At 45.6% G+C, this 18,757-nt stretch overlaps 1 protein-coding gene across 1 annotated transcript; it reads left to right on the forward strand.

The window, feature by feature from the left end:
* Positions 1–56: 56 nt before the first annotated feature.
* Positions 57–17,139, forward strand: LOC139268062 (putative tyrosine-protein phosphatase H16_A0669). Its single transcript, XM_070886054.1, has 4 exons — positions 57–595; positions 6,553–6,701; positions 13,378–13,502; positions 16,464–17,139. Exons 1-4 carry the CDS (start codon positions 97–99, stop codon positions 16,570–16,572), a joined length of 882 nt encoding a protein of 293 aa, XP_070742155.1. The 5' UTR covers positions 57–96; the 3' UTR covers positions 16,573–17,139.
* Positions 17,140–18,757: the final 1,618 nt, after the last annotated feature.

Raw genomic sequence — 18,757 nt, forward strand, 5'->3', positions numbered from 1 at the left:
TTGGCTCCTCTCCAACTTTCAGTTTTGCAAGCAAGCTCCCACTGGTTGCTCCACTTCCGCTGCAGCAAAAGGAAAAAGCAGCCTGCTAATCAAAACATGTCATTGTGTCCGCTGATAAAGATTCCAAACTTCAGGCAACTGGGCTCGGGTTCCGTCAAAATCTACCGCTCATCCTCCCCAGATGACGCCTCGCAGCAAAGTGTGAAATACTTGCAGGATGAACTGGGAATCCAAATGATCATCGACCTTCGCCAACCTGGCGAAGGCAGTTCTCCAGCGGAGAAAAAGCCGATCGATGCTACATATAAAAATGTGACAGTCACCGAGGAAGACATAGAGGGCATGAAAACGATAGCGACCACCGGGGTCATGCTGAGCAAGGACATGCCATATGTGCGCTGTGGCCTGGGTTTTATATCTAGGAAGCACAATCAGCTACTTACAGCCACATTGACAGAGGCTCAAAAGCAGGAGATGAGCCAGCTCAAACAGCCAGAGATTGCAAAGTATTTTATGGATCACCTCATCAATCCCAGGGGCCTGGCGCAATTGTACATCGATTTCTGTGACACCTCCGGAACCTTCCTCTTTACAAGTAAGACATTACTATTTTGTCAGACTGAAGGAGTTAAATACTTTTCTAAAATGCTAGAGCGATTAAAAAATAATTCACATCCCGGAAGCAGTCATTGCAATACTGGCTGCTCGCAGCCCGCGATATTACATCAATTGGCCTCGACTGCATAGGTCATTTTCGGAGCAGCATTGATGCTGCAATGTTCTTTAGCTCTTTGAAGCGCAGCTCATTGACACTGAGTTTCCGCCGCGCAACAGTGTGCGTGGATTCATGCCCGTAGGTAATTGCAATAAACGGTAATGAAGAAAACGGAGGCTGGAGTAGCTTAAACCAATGACTTGTGCCTCAGGGATAACTTGGAATGACAGAGGCTCTTCTCTGCGCCGTTCTGATGCACTGTACCTTTCTTTTGGCTGCCTCTGTCCGTTTTTCCAGTGGGAAACATTCTTTAAAAGTGCCACAAAATCTCACCAGAGCCATTTATTACACCTGCCTGACAGTCAAGTCAAAAAGTTTACAACTTATCTACCCAGTGGATGTAGTGTATTTGGATTTTCAGAAGGCCTTTGATAAAGTCCCACATAAGAGGTTAGTGTGCAAAATTAAAGCACATAGGATTGGGGGTAATGTATTGGCATGGATTGAACATTGGTTAACTGACAGGAAACAGAGAGTAGGAATAAACTGGTCATTTTCGGGGTGGTGGGCAGTGACTAGTGGGGTACCACAGGGATCAGTACTTGGGTCCCAGTTATTCACAATATATATAAATGATTTGGATGAGGGAACCAAATGTAATATTTCCAAGTTTGCTGACGACACAAAACTAGGTGGGATTGTGAGTTGTGAGGAGGATGCAAAGATGCTGCAAGGCGATTTAGATAGGCGATTTAGAGTGAGTGGGCAAACACATGGCAGATGCAGTATAGAAACATAGAAACATAGAAAATAGGTGCAGGAGTAGGCCATTCGGCCCTTCGAGCCTGCACCGCCATTCAATGAGTTCATGGCTGAACATGCAACTTCAGTACCCCATTCCTGCTTTCTCGCCATACCCCTTGATCCCCCTAGTAGTAAGGACTACAACTAACCCCTTTTTGAATATATTTAGTGAATTGGCCTCAACAACTTTCTGTGGTAGAGAATTCCACAGGTTCACCACTCTCTGGGTGAAGAAGTTTCTCCTCATCTCAGTCCTAAATGGCTTACCCCTTATCCTTAGACTGTGACCCCTGATTCTGGACTTCCCCAACATTGGGAACATTCTTCCTGCATCTAACCTGTCTAAACCCATCACAATTTTAAACGTTTCTATGAGATCCCCTCTCATTCTTCTGAACTCCAGTGAATACAAGCCCAGTTGATCCCGTCTTTCTTGATAGGTCAGTCCCGCCATCCCGGGAATCAGTCTGGTGAACCTTCGCTGCACTCCCTCAATAGCAAGAATGTCCTTCCTCAAGTTAGGAGACCAAAACTGTACACAATACTCCAGGTGTGGCCTCACCAAGGCCCTGTACAACTGTAGTAACACCTCCCTGCCCCTGTACTCAAATCCCCTCGCTATGAAGGCCAACATGCCATTTGCTTTCTTAACCGCCTGCTGTACCTGCATACCAACCTTCAATGACTGATGTATAGAAACATAGAAACATAGAAAATAGGTGCAGGAGTAGGCCATTCGGCCCTTCTAGCCTGCACCGCCATTCAATGAGTTCATGGCTGAACATTCAACTTTAGTACCCCATTCCTGCTTTCTCGCCATACCCCTTGATCCCCCTAGTAGTAAGGACCTCATCTAACTCCTTTTTGAATATATTTAGTGAATTGGCCTCAACAACTTTCTGTGGTAGAGAATTCCACAGGTTCACCACTCTCTGGGTGAAGAAGTTCCTCCGCATCTCGGTCCTAAATGGCTTACCCCTTATCCTTAGACTGTGACCTCTGGTTCTGGACTTCCCCAACATTGGGAACATTCTTCCTGCATCTAACCTGTCTAACCCCGTCAGAATTTTAAATGTTTCTATGAGGTCCCCTCTCATTCTTCTGAACTCCAGTGAATACAAGCCCAGTTGATCCAGTCTTTCTTGATAGGTCAGTCCCGCCATCCCGGGAATCAGTCTGGTGAACCTTCGCTGCACTCCCTCAATACCATGGCACCCAGGTCTCGTTGTTAATCTGTCACCATTCAGATAATAGTCTGTCTCTGTTTTTACCACCAAAGTGGATAACCTCACATTTATCCATATTATACTTCATCTGCCATGCATTTGCACACTCACCTAACCTATCCAAGTCACTCTGCAACCTCATAGCATCCTCCTCGCAGCTCACACTGCCACCCAAATTAGTGTCATCCGCAAATTTGGAGATACTACATTTAATCCCTTCGTCTAAATCATTAATGTACAATGTAAACAGCTAGGGCCCCAGCACAGAACCTTGCGGTACCCTACTAGTCACTGCCTGCCATTCTGAAAAGTTACTCCTACTCTTTGCTTCCTGTCTGCCAACCAGTTCTCAATCCACGTCAGCACACTACCCCCAATCCCATGTGCTTTAACTTTGCACATTAATCTCTTGTGTGGGACCTTGTCGAAAGCCTTCTGAAAGTCCAAATACACCATATCAACTGGTTCTCCCTTGTCCACTCGACTGGAAACATCCTCAAAAAATTCCAGAAGATTTGTCAAGCATGATTTCCCTTTCACAAATCCATGCTGACTTGGACCTATCATGTCACCTCTTTCCAAATGCGCTGATATGACATCCTTAATAATTGATTCCATCATTTTACCCACTACCGATGTCAGGCTGACTGGTCTATAATTCCCTGTTTTCTCTCTCCCTCCTTTTTTAAAAAGTGGGGTTACATTGGCTACCCTCCACTCCATAGGAACTGATCCAGAGTCTATGGAATGTTGGAAAATGACTGTCAATGCATCCGCTATTTCCAAGGCCACCTCCTTAAGTACTCTGGGATGCAGTCCATCAGGCCCTGGGGATTTATCGGCCTTCAATCCCATCAATTTCCCCAGCACAATTTCCCGACTACTTTTCAGAATGGCAGGCAGTGACTAGTGGGGTGCCGCAAGGTTCTGTGCTGGGGCCCCAGCTGTTTACATTGTACATTAATGATTTAGACGAGGGGATTAAATGCAGTATCTCCAAATTTGCGGATGACACTAAGTTGGGTGGCAGTGTGAGCTGCGAGGAGGATGCTATTAGGCTGCAGAGTGACTTGGATAGGTTAGGTGAGTGGGCAAATGCATGGCAGATGAAGTATAATGTGGATAAATGTGAGGTTATCCACTTTGGTGGTAAAAACAGAGAGACAGACTATTATCTGAATGGTGACAGATTAGGAAAAGGGAAGGTGCAACGAGACCTGGGTGTCATGGTACATCAGTCATTGAAGGTTAGCATGCAGGTACAGCAGGCGGTTAAGAAAGCAAATGGCATGTTGGCCTTCATAGCGAGGGGATTTGAATACAGGGGCAGGGAGGTGTTGCTACAGTTGTACAGGGCCTTGGTGAGGCCACACCTGGAGTATTGTGTACAGTTTTGGTCTCCTAACTTGAGGAAGGACATTCTTGCTATTGAGGGAGTGCAGCGAAGATTCACCAGACTGATTCCCGGGATGGCGGGACTGACCTATCAAGAAAGACTGGATCAACTGGGCTTGTATTCACTGGAGTTCAGAAGAATGAGAGGGGACCTCATAGAAACGTTTAAAATTCTGACGGGTTTAGACAGGTTAGATATAGGAAGAATGTTCCCAATGTTGGGGAAGTCCAGAACCAGGGGTCACAGTCTGAGGATAAGGGGTAAGCCATTTAGGACCGAGATGAGGAGAAACTTCTTCACCCAGAGAGTGGTGAACCTGTGGAATTCTCTACCACAGAAAGTAGTTGAGGCCAATTCACTAAATATATTCAAAAGGGAGTTAGATGAAGTCCTTACTACTCGGGGGATCAAGAGTTATGGCGAGAAAGCAGGAAGGGGGTACTGAAGTTTCATGTTCAGCCATGAACTCATTGAATGGCGGTGCAGGCTAGAAGGGCTGAATGGCCTGCTCCTGCACCTATTTTCTATGTTTCTATAAGGATTTCTCTCAGTTCCTCCTTCTTACTAGACCCTCTGACCCCTTTTATATCCGGAAGGTTGTTTGTGTCCTCCTTAGTGAATACCGAACCAAAGTACTTGTTCAATTGGTCTGCCATTTCTTTGTTCCCCGTTATGACTTCCCCTGATTCTGACTGCAGGTGACCTACGTTTGTTTTTATTAACCTTTTTCTCTTTACATATCTATAGAAACTTTTGCAGTCCGTCTTAATGTTCCCTGCAAGCTTCCTCTCGTACTCTATTTTCCCTGCCCTAATCAAACCCTTTGTCCTCCTCTGCTGAGTCCTATATTTCTCCCAGTCCCCAGGTTCACTGCTATTTCTGGCCAATTTGTATGCCACTTCCTTGGCTTTAATACTATCTCTAATTTCCCTTGATAACCACGGTTGAGCCACCTTCCCTTTTTTATTTTTACGCCAGACAGGGATGTACAATTGTTGTAGTTCATCCATGCGGTCTCTAAATGTCTGCCATTGCCCATCCACAGTCAACCCCTTAAGTATCATTCGCCAATCTATCCTAGCCAATTCACGCCTCATACCTTCAAAGTTAGCCTTCTTTAAGTTCTGGACCATGGTCTCTGAATTAACTGTTTCATTCTCCATCCTAATGTAGAATTCCACCATATTATAACGTGGATAAATGTGCTCTGATTGGAAAAACATAAGAACCAAGTATTATTTAAATGGTGAAGGCTTGGGAAGTGTCGATGTACAGAGGGACCTGGGTGTCCTTGTACACCAGTCATTGAAAGCAAACATGCGGGTGCAGCAAGCAGTTAGGAAGGCAAATGGTATGTTGGCCTTCATTGCAAGAGGATTTGAGTACAGGAACAAGGATGTCTTACTACAGTTATACAGGGCCTTGGTGAAACCGCACCTGGAGTATTGTGTGCAGTTTTGGTCTCCTTACCTAAGAAAGGATATACTTGCCATAGAGTGCAGCGAAGGTTCACCAGACTGATTCCTGGGATGGCAGGACTGTCGTATGAGGAGAGATTGGGTCAACTCGGCCTGTATTCTCGAGTTTAGAAGAATGAGAGGGGATCTCATTGAAATGTATAAAATTCTAACTGGGTTGGATAGACTGGATGCGGGGAGGATGTTTCCCCTGGCTGGGAAGTCTTGAACAAGGGTTCACAGTCTCAGGATACGGGGTAGGAAATTTAGGACCGAGATGAGGAGCAATTATTTCACTCAGAGGGTGGTGAACCTGTGGAATTCTCTACCACAGAAGGCCAAGTCACTGAATATATTTAAGAGGGAGATAGATAGATTTCTAGAAACAAAAGGCATTAAGGCGTATGGGGGAAAAGCAGGAATATGGTGTTGAGATATAGGATCAGCCATGATCGTATTGAATGGTGGTGCAGACGCGAAGGGCCGAAAGGCCTACTACTGCTCCTATTTTCTATGTTTCTATGTTTCTATTTCCCCCCCCCAGGCAATTGTTGAAATCCTTCATTCATAATAGACTTCCGAAAGTTTGCACTTTTAAACCCCACCCCTCTACTCCCAAATTACATGGAAGTTGCACTCAATCAGTGTCAGTGCTGGAGTGAATCAGCCAGTTTCCAGTTACACATAAAATTACATGGAATTTACATCAAAGACAGAGGCCATTTGGCCCAACTGGTCCATGCTGTTTTTTTATTCTCCACACCAGCATCTTTTCACCCTTCTTCATCTCACCCTGTCAACATATCCTTCTATTTCTTTCTCACTCATGTACTTAAATGCATCTCATACACTTAGAAATTTATGTTAAAGGAATCAGCTGTATTTCATGGAATAATAACAGAAAACAAAATGAAGTTCGTAAATGAAAAAGTATTTTCATATTGTTCTTCACAGTCTTCAAGTTGTTGAGTGAGCCAAAAAATGTCCCTGCTCTGATACACTGCACGGTTGGGAAAGATCGGACTGGGATCACCTCTGCTTTGATACAGACCTGTGTTGGTTTGTCAAGGGACAAGGTTCTTGAAGACTACGCAGCCTCCACAGTAAGCTAAATGTTATGTTGAGATAAGCATAAGCTACATATCATACATACAGTTGTGCCTCATACCTCCTTCTACTAGTGCTCCCAATGGAACAACCTCTGCTGATGCCCCTCTATTACAGGTGCAGCGCCTAAAATTCGGGACCGAGACTGTTCCGGATTCCGGGCTTTTCCGGACTTTCAATTTGCTTTCTGACATCACGAATCCGGAAACACCACAGCCCAAGTTCGGGTATTTCCGAATTTCGGAGCATCAGAAAGGGGGGGCGGGATTCCTGCTGAGGAGCTGTTCGGGCCATCCAGCCCTGCCGAGGAGGATGTCGTCAAGGAGATTAGCGGCCGGGCCCCGCCAAGGAGGTTGTCAGGCGGGACCCACCAAGGAGGTTGTTGTTGGGTGGGCCCCGCCAAGGAAGTTGTCAGGGGGGGCGGCCCACCGAAGAGGTTGTCTGGCAGACCCCGCCAAGGATGTTGTTCAGGCGGGGCCCCACTGAGGAGGTTGTCGGGCGGGCCGGCAAGGAGGCCCCGAGGTAAGGGCAGCGACAGTAAAGCGAGCGGGGCGAGGGCCGAGGTTGGGCAGCGGCGGGGCCCTGTGGTCGGCAGGGTCGTCGGGTCTGGATTCCGGAACATTTTACGCATTCCGGACTACCCTGCCATCAATCGGTCCGGATTCCGAAACTCCGGATTCTCAACGTTGCACCTGTACCACACAAGAGCAGGTGTTCAAAATCTGAGAAAGACCTGGCTTCTCTCTTCTTCCAAACCAGCAACATGACAACTTGCATTTATATAACATCTTTAATGTAGTAAAATGTCCGAAGGCGCTTCACAGGAGCGCTATCAAACAAAATTTGATACGGAGCTACTTAAGGAGATATTAGGACAGATGTCCAAATGCTTGGTCAAAGAGTTTGGTTTTAAAGAGTGTTTTAAAGGAGGAGAGAGAGGTACGGAGTCAAAGAGGCTTAGGGAAGACATTCCAGAGCTTAGGGCCTTGGCAGCTAAAGGCGCGGCCACCAATGGTGCAGTGATTAAAAATTGGGGATGTGAAAGAGGCCAGAATTGGAGGAGCGCAGAGATCTCGTAGGGTTGTAGCGTTGGAGGAATTTCCAGAGATCGGGAGGGGTGAGAGCATGGAGGGATTTGAAAACAAAGATGAGAATTTTAAAATCGAAGTATTGCCGAACCGGGGGCCTATGTGGGTCACCAATTTAGGGGTGACAGGTGAACGGGACTTGGTGCGAGTTAGCACACAGGCAGCATAGGAAGTACCTGTCCGTTGCATGACATCTTCTTACCTGCTGTGCTACAGAATGTCGAGAACTAAATGCTTCTCCTTTACCCAGGGCGGTGATAATTGGAGGGTGAAGTTTCAAATTTGAATGTAACTCAGCAATATCCAACAAGGTACCTGCCAACACTAAGGGGTAGAAATTTGTCCTGGGCTGCAGTGCTAAAACAGGCAGCATCATCGGTCACCTGTTACACTCACTGCCAAATTTTAACAGGCAGTGATGCGCTACCGCCCAAAGCGAATTTCTACCCCTAATTATGTACACTTAAATAGCAGATGGAAAAAAGATTGAAAGTGCCTTTATGTCTACGTATTCCAAATGTGTACTCAAATAATGTACACTCATGCTCCTCCTTGCTCCACATCAATTTAAAAAAATAATTAAACTTATCTTTACGGTGGCGAGTACTGGCTAGGCCGCATCCATGCCTAGAAAACCTAAGCTGATTAGAACGGACACCTGCTCTGTTCAGGGCAGCCCAGTTTCCCAGAGGGTCCTACAACAGGTATTAGGATGCTTATCAGCCTACGCAAAGGGCTTGACTCCTGTTTTGAATGGCCTTCCTGAAAAATGGCCAGACCCCAATTTTAGGTGTCCTTGGGTCGTAGGACGCTATTCCGCAAAATAGGGCTTTGTTGCTCCTGTAAAATGGGTACAGAGGTCCAATTTCTCTACCAATTTTTAAAAATATTTCCTTTAAAATAGCTCAGTATCTTCTTTAATCAGTTCTTATTATTTTAAATTTGTTGGAAATGCCTTTTAAGGTCTATTTCGTGATCCCACACTTCCAGCGGGGTGCTGCGCTTACTGGGAAAACAACGTGAATTGTGGGTATATAGTCCCTGATTTTCTGTCCATTAAAGTTCTCAGTGAGCATGGCTCCCACTAAGAATCTAGTAATTTGGAATTGGCTCTTTTATCAATTATCCAAATTGACCTATGATGCGGCAGTCGGGAGGCGGGAGTTCGTGAGGCGAGCGGCCGATAAAGGCCCAACAGTTCGAGGAGAGCAGCGGGAGTTCGTGAGGCGAGCGGCCTATAAAGGCCCAACAGTTCGAGGAGAGCAGCGGGAGTTCGTGAGGCGAGCGGCCTATAAAGGCGTGGCTGGTGCAGCTGCAGCGGGGAGAGATGGCAAAAAAGAAATAGAAAGAAATCGAAAGGTGACGTCACAGCCAAGGGGGTAAGTGATTGGCTGGTGATTGGTGAGTAGCTTTTCTTTTGTCTTTTCTTTATCAGTAAGTAACATTTAGCATTGTTGTTGCCACGTTAAGTTTATCTAGGGGTTAAGTCATGACAGGACAGCTCAAGCATGTGTTATGCTCCTCCTGTACTATGTGGGAAGTCAGGGACGCTTCCGGTGTCCCTGACGACTATGTGTGCGGGAAGTGTATCTGCCTGCTGCTCCTGACAGACCGCATTGCGGCACTGGAGCTGCGGGTGGATAAACTCTGGAGCATCCACGATGCTGAGAATGACGTGAATAGCACATTTAGCGAGGTGGTCTTACCGCAGGTAAAGGGTACACAGCCAGATAGTAAATGGGTGACCAACAGAAAGAGCAGTGCAAGGAAGGTAGTGCAGGGGTCTCCTGCAGTCATCCCCCTGCAAAACAGATACAGCGCTTTGGGTAATGTTGAGGGGGATGATTCATCAGGGGGGAGCAGCAGCAGCCAAGTTCATGGCGCCGTGGGTGGCTCTGCTGCACAGGAGGGCAGGAAAAAGAGTGAGAGAGCTATAGTGGTAGGGGATTCAATTGTAAGGGGAATAGATAGGCGTTTCTGCGGCCGCAACCGAGACTCCAGGAATGTTTTGTTGCCTCCCTGGTGCAAGGGTCAAAGATGTCTCGGAGCGGGTGTAGGACATTCTGAAAAGGGAGGGTGAACAGCCAGTTGTCGTGGTGCATATAGGTACCAACGATATGGGAAAAAAACGGGATGAGGTCCTACAAGACAAATTTAGGGAGCTAGTAGCTAAATTAAAAAGTAGGACCTCAAAAATAGTAATCTCAGGATTGCTACCAGTGCCACGTGCTAGTCAGAGTAGGAATCGCAGGATAGCTCAGATGAATACGTGGCTTGAGGAGTGGTGCAAAAGGGAGGGATTCAAATTCCTGGGACATTGGAACCGGTTCTGGGAGAGGTGGGACCAGTACAAACCGAATGGTCTGCACCTGGGCAGGATCGGAACCAATGTCCTAGGGGGAGTGTTTGCTAGTGCTGTTGGGGAGGAGTTAAACTAACATGGCAGGGGGATGGGAACCTATGCAGGGAGACAGAGGGAAATAAAATGGAGGCAGAAGCAAAAGATAGAAAGGAGAATAGTAAAAGTGGAGGGCAGAGAAACCCAAGGCAAAAAACAAAAAGGGCCACATTACAGCAAAATCCTAAAAAGACAAGCCTGAAGGCACTGTGCCTCAATGCGAGGAGTATTCAGAATAAGGTGGACGAATTAACTGTGCAGATAGCAGTTAACGGATATGATGTCATTGGTATCCCGGAGATATGGCACCAGGGTGACCAAGACTGGGAACTCAACATCCAGGGGTATTCAACATTTAGGAAGGATAGGCAGAGAGGGAAAGGAGTCGGGATGGCGTTGCTGGTTAAAGAAAAAATTAATGCAATAGTAAGGAGGGACATTAGCTTGGATGATGTGGAATCGGTATGGGTGGAGCTGCGGAATACCAAAGGGCAGAAAACGCTAGTGGGAGTTGTGTACAGACCACCAAACAGTAGTAGTGAAGTTGGGCACAGCATCAAACAAGAAATAAGGGATGTGTGCAATAAAGGTACAGCAGTTATCATGGGCAATTTTAATCTATATATTGACTGGGCTAACCAAGCTGGTAGCAATGCGGTGGAAGAGGATTTCCTGGAGTGTATTAGGGATGGTTTTCGGGACCAATATGTTGAGGAACCAACTAGAGAGCTGGCCATCCTAGACTGGGTGATGTGTAATGAGAAGGGATTAATTAGCAATCTTGTTGTACGAGGTCCCTTGGGGAAGAGTGACCATAATATGGTAGAATTCTTTATTAAGATGGAGAGTGACACAGTTAATTTGGAAACTAGGATCCTGAACTTCAGGAAAGGTAACTTCGACGGTATGAGGCGTGAATAGGCTAGAAAAGACTGGCAAAGGATACTTAAAGGGTTGACGGTGGATAAGCAATGGCAAATATTTAAAGATCACATGAATGAACTTCAGTAATTGTACATCCCTGTCTGGAGTAAAAATAAAACGGGGAAGGCGGCTCAACCGTGGCTAACAAGGGAAATTAAGGATAGTGTTAAAACCAAGGAAGAGGCATATAAATTGGCGAGAAAAAGTAACAAACCTGAGGGCTGCGAGAAATTTAGAATTCAACAGAGAAGGACTAAGGGTTTAATTAAGAGGCGGAAAATAGAGTACGAGAGGAAGCTTGCAGGAAACATAAAAACTGACTGCAAAAGCTTCTATAAATATGTGAAGAGAAAAAGATTAGTGAAGACAAACGTAGGTCCCTTGCAGTCGAATTCAGGTGAATTTATAATGGGGAACAAAGAAATGGCAGACCAAATGAACAAATACTTCAGTTCTGTCTTCACGAAGGAAGACACAAATAACCTTCCAAATGTACTCGGGGACAGTGGGTCTAGTGAGAAAGAGGAACTGAAGGATACCCTTATTAGGCCGGAAAGTGTGTTAGGAAAATTGATGGGTTGGAAGGCCGATAAATCCCCGGGGCATGCATCCCAGAGTACTTAAGGAAGTGGCCCTAGAAATAGTGGATGCATTGGTGATTATTTTCTATTGACTCTAGATCAGTTCCTATAGACTGGAGGGTAGCTAATGTAACACCACTTTTTAAAAATGGAGGGAGAGAGAAAACGGCTAATTATAGATCGGTTAGCCTGACATCAGTAGTGGGGAAAATGTTGGAATCAATCATTAAGGATGAATTAGCAGCGCATATGGAAAGCAGTGACAGGATCAGTCCAAGTCAGCATGGATCTATGAAAGGGAAATCATGCTTGACGAATCTTCCGGAATTTTTTGAGGATGTAACTAGCAGAGTGGACAAGGGAGAACAAGTGGATGTGGTGTATTTGGACTTTCAAAAGGCTTTTGACAAGGTCCCGCACAAGAGATTGGTGTGCAAAATCAAAGCGCATGGTATTGGGGGTAATGTACTGATGTGGATAGAGAACTGGTTGGCAGACAGGAAGCAGAGAGTCGGGATAAACGGGTCCTTTTCAGAATGGCAGGCAGTGACTAGTGGAGTGCCGCAGGGCTCAGTGCTGGGACCCTCGCTCTTTATAATATACATTTACGATTTAGATGAAGGAATTGAGTGTAATATCTCCAAGTTTGCAGATGACACTAAACTGGGTGGCGGTGTGAGCTGTGAGGAGGACGCTAAGAGGCTGCAGGGTGACTTGGACAGGTTAGGTGATTGGGCAAATGCATGGCAGATGCAGTATAATGTGGATAAATGTGAGGTTATCCATTTTGGGGGCAAAAACACGAAGGCAGAATATTATCTGGATGGTGGCAGATTAGGAAAAGGGGAGGTGCAACGAGACCTGGGTGTCATGGTACATCAGTCATTGAAGGTTGGCATGCAGGTGCAGCAGGCGGTGAAGAAGGCAAATGGCATGTTGGCCTTCATAGCGAGGGGATTTGAGTACGGGCAGGGAGGTCTTACTGCAGTTGTACAGGGCCTTCGTGAGGCCTCACCTGGAATATTGTGTTCAGTTTTGGTCTCCTAATCTGAGGAAGGACGTTCTTGCTATTGAGGGAGTGCAGCAAAGGTTCACCAGACTGATTCCAGGGATGGCTGGACTGTCATATGAGGAGAGACTGGATCAACTGGGCCTTTATTCACTTGAGTTTAGAAGGATGAGAGGGGATCTCATAGAAACGTATAAGATTCTGACGGGACGGGACAGGTTAGATGCGGGAAGAATGTTCCCGATGTTGGGGAAGTCCAGAACCAGGGGACATCGTTTTAGGATAAGAGGTAGGCCATTTAGGACTGAGTTGAGGAGAAACTTCTTCACTCAGAGATTTGTTAATCTGTGGAATTCCCTACCGCAAAGAGTTGTTGATGCCAGTTCATTGGATATATTCAAGAGGGAGTTAGATATGGCCCTTATGGCTAAGGAGATCAAGGGGTATGGAGAGAAAGCAGGAAAGGGGTACTGAGGAAATGATCAGCCATGATCTTATTGAATGGTGGTGCAGGCTCAAAAGGCCGAATGGCCTATTCCTGCACCTATTTTCTGTGTTTCTATGTTTCTATGAAAGTTTGCAGCCTTTACTGTGGATTTGGAGAGTCCTCAGCTCAAGTTTTGTCTCCATGAATGCAGTAGTCAATTTCATTTCATTCTATCTTCTCATCAGGAAGGCTTGAAGGAAATGTATGATGAACTTTATAAAGATTATGTCGGAAAACAAGGAATGACTGAAGAGTTTCTGTCAAGTACAAAAGAAACAATGGCAACATTATTGGAGTACATTGACAAAAAGTAAGTGAAAACTGTCGGAATCTGCTTCATACTTGGACAATAATAGGGACTTAAATCCATGGCCCTTCTGGTGCATTGCTGCCATAACCCCAATTGGGAGTGTGTGCAAGGACCAAGAATGAGGCCAGAATCCAGAAACGCCAGGTCCTGGCATTGCACAGGAGCTTCTTGGAACTTACAGGAGGAGGCGTTGCCCATGGTTTCGGTCCCAGAAAACTTTAGCCTACATTTTCCATTTTTGGTGCAATCATTGGTAGAATAGCTACTGGTGAGTTTTCGGCAGACTTCGGCAGTTCATTCGTATAACTTCAGGTGCAGATTTGGATGGATCTAAAGAGTCTAGTGGTGAATGTGAAATATTGCTTGTAAGTAAAATTTATGGTGATGGTGATAATTGTAGGACAATGTTATAAGTGACACTCAATCAGCTCCGCTGGGCAGGCCACATAGTTCGCATGCCAGACACGAGACTCCCAAAGCAAGTGCTTTACTCGGAGCTCCTTCACGGCAAACGAACCAAAGGTGGGCAGCGGAAACGTTACAAGGACACCCTCAAAGCCTCCCTGATAAAGTGCGGCATCCCCATTGACACCTGGGAGTCCCTGGCCCAAGACCGTCCTAAGTGGAGGAAGTGCAGCCGAGAGGGCGCTGAGCACCTCAAGTCTCAACGCCGAGAGTATGCAGAAATCAAGCGCAGGCAGCGGAAAAAGCGTGCGGCAAACCAGTCCCACCCACCCCTTCCCTCAACAACTATCTATCCCACCTGTGATAGAGTCTGTGGCTCTCGTATTGGACTGTTCAGCCACCAAAGGACTCACTTCACGAGTGGAAGCAAGTCTTCCTCGATTCTGAGGGACTGCCTATGATGATGATGATATGATGATGAATTATAAGATGGGTGGTAACATTATCAGAAAGCCTTTATAGAACCTCAGAAAGCTTCTCAATTGATTGTTAATGAAATGCTGGGTTCTGTGGAAGAGGTATGTATAGAATATAAAGCTCGTGGGGCTCTATTTTCGGCACCATTGGGTGCTGGTTTTTTGGCATCCGCTGATTTTTTTTGAGTAATCGTGAATTTGCAATTGTCCTCAAAGTTTGTACGCCAGTGCCCGATTTTATGTACGGCAGATTTTTTGGCGCCAGTCTGGTTGAAAACTGGATTCCGTGACGTTTTTGGCCTTTTTTGGACATTTAAGCGATTTTCCCCAACATCGATTTTTTTTAAGGACGACGCAGAGAGGCCTTAAGTACCGTTTAGAAAAACCTTATGTTAACTTAAGAAAATTGGCACTCAGGTCTGTGTCGGAGCTGTTTCTTTGCAGTTTAGTTAGTCTTGCTCATAGATAGTTTATAAATCGGCACTCAGGTCTGTATCGGAGCGGTTTATTCATGCTCATATAGTTTATAATGATCATGTTAAAGTATGGTCCTTTTTCATCTCTTTACATTAAAGATTACTTGTTTGGTGTTGGCCCCCCACTCCCAGTCCCGCTGCATCCCCGGGCCGAATGTCTTGCTGCAACCCTGGGCCGAATGGCCCCCCACCTCCCCCTCCCTGCTCCCCTGTCGCAGCAAGCCCTGGCCGTGGAACTTCAACTCGCAGGGCGAGCTTCAGCCTTCAGTGTGTCTCTCGTTACCCTGGCAACCTCCTTCAGTGTGTCTCTCGTTACCCTGGCAACCTCAGCTTTTGGCGCAGACTTGAAGCTCCACCCCCAGATTTAACTTCAGGTCCCGCAGCGCCAAAATGAAATTTAACTTTCCCGAAAGTTGCAACTTTTTTTTTCGCCACAATCGGGCACAAAAAAAAATCGGTCGTTAATCCTCATGGGCGCCAAAAATTGGCAATGAGGAAAATTGAGCTTTAGATGTTATGGCAAACTGCAGTAAAAACCACACACAGTAGTACTGTGTGCAGTTTAGGAACAATGTTGAGGCAATAGAGATTGCCAAACCACTAGAAATTAAAAATACAAAGTAAGACTTGAAAAAGTGGGATTGTTTTCTTTAGAACAGAGGAGATTATGAGGTGATTGGATAGATCGGTTTAAAATGAAGAAGTTCTAGCTCAAAGTTGCTAGAAACAGGGGCTGAATTTCCACAGTGAACTGCACTGTTTTTACGCCAATAGAAAAAGATTTATGTCAAATAGGAGCAGGTTTTCCTATTTGCTGCAATAGCAGCAGATTTTTGGCAGGTTGGGACTTCCTCCCATCTAGGTCCATGCTCCTGGCCGCATTGCTTCCCTAGGGTAACCTTGGTTCTGGGAGTGTTTCTGCTACTGTCGCATTGCCTGCCTCAAGTGGCTGGAGGGGGGAAATTGCTGCAGTGCCTGAGTCAGCAAAATGATCCACTGCATTGGGCAAAGTAGCTCTTTTAACATTCAAATCCCAAATAGTGAGCCATAGTAATCTTAGACATCAGGAATGCATTGTTGCTTGTTCCCTGCATTGTTTAGGAGCAAATGATGTGTAATATGGCATGTGACATAATCTCATACTTTCTGTCCAATTGCAATATATTTGCTTCTGTCTGGGATATGTCCAACATTATTTCCAACTGAAAATCCTAGGTGACGGGGAGTTGGAGGAATAGCACCAGCCTGATTTTCTGCCTCTACCTACCCAAATTAATCCGGTTTACTGGTGTGAAAATTCAACCTTGTATTACAGTGAAGTTTGCGGTGACTAATAAAGGGCACACCTTTTCATGACTTTCTATCAGTTAAGAGTGGCTGAGAGTATCCCTGTGACCGAAGCAGCCAAGAAAGACTTGAAAGACTTGGATTTATATAGCGCCTTTCATGACCACCGGACGTCTCAAAGTGCTTTACAGCCAATGAAGTACTGTTGGAGTGTAGTCACTGTTGTAATGTAAGAGAGAAGTTAACCTCTCTGTCCTCAGGTTTGACACTTATTTGTGATATGCAAATTGACTACTCATTTTTTTTTTACTTATTAGATATGGATCTGTGCAAGAATACATGACAAATATTGGATTCGGTCCTGAGGACCAAGAGAAGATGAAGAAAAACATATTGATTGATACATGTCAGCAGCAGTTAGCATGATGCTTCTCTGTCCACACCTGCATCCCACTGAATACCATGTTGGGACAGGGAATTACAGATGGATTATTATGGCTGATTCAGATCATGGTTTAACCAACATATCATATTTGGGCCAAACACTATAGGGAGCTTTTTCTGCTTCTTATCTAGGCTTTATTTGAGCTTGGAGTGCTTGATTAGGCAAATTAGGGAGATGTTTTCTGCTGCACCATCCTGACCTGGGATGTGTGATACTGACAGAGTATAACAGGTTTTGCATGCTGCAGCATTGATGTCTCTTAACTAGAGTCTGCAATAAAAATTCTGGTCTAAACACTACTTGACGTCATTGCAAATTGTGCAATACTGTAAGAGGTATAAATCATTTTAGGAAAAGAACTCACAATGTGTCCAGAGGGGATCCTTGTGAAACGTCATTTGTCAGTGCCTCACATCCAGCACTTTTCTAGTCTCTCTCATTTTCTATTTCTATTAAGATCATTTTCAATCCACTTCATTAATTTTCCATTGATTTTATTTTCTCTAAAAGCCTCATTTGTAAACCTTTCTCAAATATATTCATGCTGAAATAAAGTTTTCCTTTTTATTCTACCTGTGTTTGAGGCTTGGTTGCTCTCTATTTTAATTATAACGCTGGATAAGTAATAAAATAAGGCAGTGGAAACACATTTCAAAGAGCTGGGCCTAGAAATTCGTCCGAGCAGCAGGGATAAAGTGGCTTACTAAGCCGCAATATGGCGGGCAGGAAGTGTGTGCAAACTTCCGGCAGGAAAATGAGACAGTGAAAACAGGTTTCAAAGAATTTGGTGAAAAATAGTGTTCAAAGACATTTTTTAAAAAGGAGCATTTTTTTAAAAATGTCTCTGTGATATTTATCCCAGGTTGCCCGCAGCAGTGTCCTGGCGATTAATGGAGTTAATGTTTCAGGTCTGTGACCTTTCGTCAGAACTGAGAAAAGTTAAGAGATTTAACCAGGTGCAGAGGCAGGGAAGGGGGTTGGGTGGAGGAAGAGACAAAAAGGATGGTCTGTGGAATGCAGGAGTGATTAAATGCTGCAAATGGGAATGGCAGGATCATATAGTGAGCTTATCCCTTCTGGTCGCCTGTCACTTTAATTTCTCGCCCCACTCCCACCTCTCTGTCCTCGGCCTCTTACATTGTTCCAGCAAAGCTCAACATAAGCTCGATGAACAGCACCTCATCTTTCGATTAAGCACTTTACAGCCTTCTGGACTCGACATCGAGTTCAACAATTCATAACCTCTGCCTGTATTTTTTCAGACGGCAGCTGTTGATGACTCTGCCATTCCCATTTGCAGCATTTAATCACTCCTGCATTCCACCCGATCACAGACCGTCTCTTTTGTTCTTTCCTCCCCTCCTCCCTATCCCTGCCTCAGCACTTGGTTAAAATCTGTTACATCTCTAACTTATTGCAGTTCTGACGAAAGTCACAGACCTGAAACATTAACTCCAAAGCACTGCTGGGCGTAGACTATTTTTTGAGGTGGTGAAGTGACACATTCGACCGTTTGTAGCCACAGCCAAGCTGGATGGTCTGAATGGAAGTTCAGAGCCAGGGGAAAAAATAAATCCCAATTTCCCCACTTTCCCCCTTTGCAGTGCCGAGCGATTGATGCTCTCCTCAGATAAACTAGGCACCTTATGGAAGAGCTGGGTTGATCTTCATTGGACCCATTATTCCCTGCACTTAGTGCACTGCATGTAGAGTAGGTCTCAAGGATACGGACTCTGGTGCTTGAGTCACTATAGCACCTTATTAACCACAATAAGTGCATGAGGTCACTCATTAGGGCAAACTGCCCAAGTTTTTCCAGTCCCTTTCAATGAAACAAGTTGCAAAATAAGGGGGGGGGGGTGCGGGGGGGGGTTGAAATTGCCCTGCGCCCTGATTGGGAGTGTTAACCAGCTGGGGCCGGGACTTTCTGCACCCAGCGCAGAAGTCCCGCCCCACTGCTGAATTGGGCTTACCACCCATCAAAGGAAGTGGAGCACAATCTTGCATGCTCCACTTCCTTTAGGGGCGGTTGCCGTGGCGCTACTGGAGCGGGGAGTGCAGCACTACGTGGATCCTCAGCGTAGCGCTAACGCGCTTCAACACCCCACCCCTTCACTTAAAGCAGAGAGCCACTGTGCACTCTGCTAGGCCTCTACTCAGCCACCT

Source organism: Pristiophorus japonicus, chromosome 8, assembly GCF_044704955.1.
Source record: "Pristiophorus japonicus isolate sPriJap1 chromosome 8, sPriJap1.hap1, whole genome shotgun sequence".
Lineage (NCBI taxonomy): Eukaryota > Metazoa > Chordata > Chondrichthyes > Pristiophoridae > Pristiophorus > Pristiophorus japonicus.